Source organism: Galeopterus variegatus, unplaced genomic scaffold (genome assembly GCF_000696425.1).
Source record: "Galeopterus variegatus unplaced genomic scaffold, G_variegatus-3.0.2 Scaffold437, whole genome shotgun sequence".
NCBI classification, from domain to species: domain Eukaryota; kingdom Metazoa; phylum Chordata; class Mammalia; order Dermoptera; family Cynocephalidae; genus Galeopterus; species Galeopterus variegatus.
Window position 1 is genome coordinate 533,508 of NW_007726548.1, and position 2,777 is coordinate 536,284.

The window sequence follows — 2,777 nt, forward strand, 5'->3', positions numbered from 1 at the left end:
TCCGAACCCTCGGGCGGGAGCGCCGCCGCGCTTCCCAAGCGGCACACTTATCCAGTGCGCCACCGGGCCGGCCCTTGATAACATTTTTTAACAGTTATGGGATCATGTTTATTTAATGCTTTTTAAAAAAATATTGTGGACATTGTACTAAAGAATGAGATCTTTCTCATTCTTTTCTAACTACTGTAAAGTAGTCTACTGTGATACTGTGTCATAATTTAATTATTCACCTATTGATGGATATTTATGTTTCTGTTTTTCCATATTTTCAAGCATTGCTGCTATGGACATTCTCATACTGTATAAGTATTTTTGTGAATTCGTTTGAGCATTTCCACAGGGTGGATGGCTTGAATTAGAATCATGGGATCAAAGAGAAGGCTACACATCCAAATTTTTTGTAAATGTTGCCAGGTTATCCTCAAAGAGTGTGTTAGCTACACTTCCAGCACTATGCGAGCTAGCCTATTTCTCCACATTCTTCCCAACTCTACATGTATCACTTTTTCTAATCTTTACTAGTCTAATTGGTGAAATATGCTATCTTGTTTTAATATGTATTTGCATTAGTAGTAAAGCATTTATATATTTAAAACCTATTTTTATTTCTTCTGTGAATTCTCTTTTTAATATCCTTTACCCTCTTTTCTATTGTTGTAAACCCCTTTAAGGGTATCAATCCTTTGTCAGTCGTAGATGTTGCAAATATTTTTCCAGTTTGCTATCTTTTAACTTTATTTATAGTATCTTTGGTTGGGTAAATTATCATATCAGGGTAATACTAGTCCCATTGAACAAAGTGGGAACATTTCTATCTTCTACGTTCTAGAACAGCTTAAATATGAAAATAACAAACTTCCTGAGGTTTCAGTAAAACTCACTAGTAAAGCTGTTTTGGCCCATTACCTTTTTAGGGGATAAATCTTGGTCTATTTTTACAGTTTCTTCTATGGTTTTATCAGTTTTGTTTTGTTTTTAACAAATTCCTTCTGATCTTTCAGCTGTTTTCAGTTTTTCCTTGTTATACACACTACTACAGTAATCATCCTTGTAACACAATCTTTATGAACATGATTTATTGCTTCCTTAAGATATATTACAATTTATAGAATTTCCAGATGTGCATATTTTTAAATACTTTTCACAGGATTTCCATCCAAAGATAGTATAACTATTTATTTTCCTACCATCAGGGTGTGAGAGTTTCTGCTTTCCTATACCCTCACCAAAGACAGGATGTTTGTCAGCTCTTTTTTTGTTTTTGTTTTTGTTTTTTTGGCAGCCAGCCGGTGCTGGGATCTGAATTCTTGACCTTGATATTATAACACTGCAGTCTAATCAGCTGAGCTAACTGGCCAGCCATTTTTTGTGTTTTTTTGGTTTTTTGGTTTTTTTTGGTGACTGGCTGGTATAGGGATCCGAACCCTTGACCTTGGTGTCCCCAGTTCTTAGAGTGGTAGATAAGCTCTTGTTTTTTTTCCACCTTGTCACAGTTTTTATCACCCAGTAGCCAAGAATGTTAAATAAATAAGAAAAAATTAANCTACTACAGTAATCATCCTTGTAACACAATCTTTATGAACATGATTTATTGCTTCCTTAAGGTATATTACAATTTATAGAATTTCCAGATGTGCATATTTTTAAAGACTTTTCACAGGATTTCCATCCAAAGATAGTATAACTATTTATTTTCCTACCAGCAGGGTGTGAGAGTTTCTGCTTTCCTATACCCTCACCAAAGACAGGATGTTTGTCAGCTCTTTTTTTGTTTTTGTTTTTGTTTTTTTGGCAGCCAGCCGGTGCTGGGATCTGAATTCTTGACCTTGATATTATAACACTGCAGTCTAATCAGCTGAGCTAACTGGCCAGCCATTTTTTGTGTTTTTTTGGTTTTTTGGTTTTTTTTGGTGACTGCCTGGTATAGGGATCCGAACCCTTGACCTTGGTGTCCCCAGTTCTTAGAGTGGTAGATAAGCTCTTGTTTTTTTTCTACCTTGTCACAGTTTTTATCACCCAGTAGCCAAGAATGTTAAATAAATAAGAAAAAATTAAAACTAAAAAGTGAACCAATTCCAGAAATGGAATAAGGACCCAGCAAGGTCAATAACCACAAGCACCACCACCATCCCCACGTATCCTCTGTTAATCAGCTAGAGCTGATGGTGGTTCTTTTGTTTCTAAGAACCTCTCAGAAAGGAAAAAGAAATCAGCTCAAGAGCGTTGCCAGGCAGAGGAGGAGATAGATGAAATTCGCAAGTCACACCAGGAGGAATTAGACAAACTTCGACAGCTCTTGAAAAAGGCTCGGGTGTCCACAGACCAAGCAGCTGCAGAGCAGGTAATGGGAATATGAAGCACTTTGGAAATAAAAGGAAGGTGTGAAGGACTCAGAGAGAAAAGATTCTAGTATCTTCCTCATCCTTTCAGATGACATTTCTCATAGTTGGTACTCTTACCTTGGAGAAAGATGGAGAAAGGTAATCCACATATGCAGGAGAGCCAGGAATCAACTGGAGAATCTTCTTTCCTTTTCTAAAGTTTAGTTAATATTTAATTACATAATTAAAATATGAAAAAAAAGTCTCTTTACAAAAAATTCCGAACATGATAAGGCCAAAGTCCTCAACCCCAGATACCATTCTTCTGGCACATTATCCTTGAAAAGTAGGGATTTATTTAGGTAATTGGGAAGAGAAACCAGGGATAGTGGCAGGTCACAGCTGGATCTCTAGTCCATTTGACAGCAGTCTATCTCATCGTAAGTTTAAATTCAT

General features: G+C 36.4%; 1 protein-coding gene across 1 annotated transcript in view; it reads left to right on the forward strand.

The window, feature by feature from the left end:
- Nucleotides 1–2,777, forward strand: part of FKBP15 (FK506 binding protein 15, 133kDa) — a 69,422-nt gene that overhangs the window by 52,421 nt on the left and 14,224 nt on the right. The window contains exon 22 of the mRNA XM_008568751.1: nt 2,186–2,341. Within this exon, the coding sequence (XP_008566973.1) occupies nt 2,186–2,341 (156 nt within the window). The remainder of the gene's footprint in view (nt 1–2,185; nt 2,342–2,777) is intronic.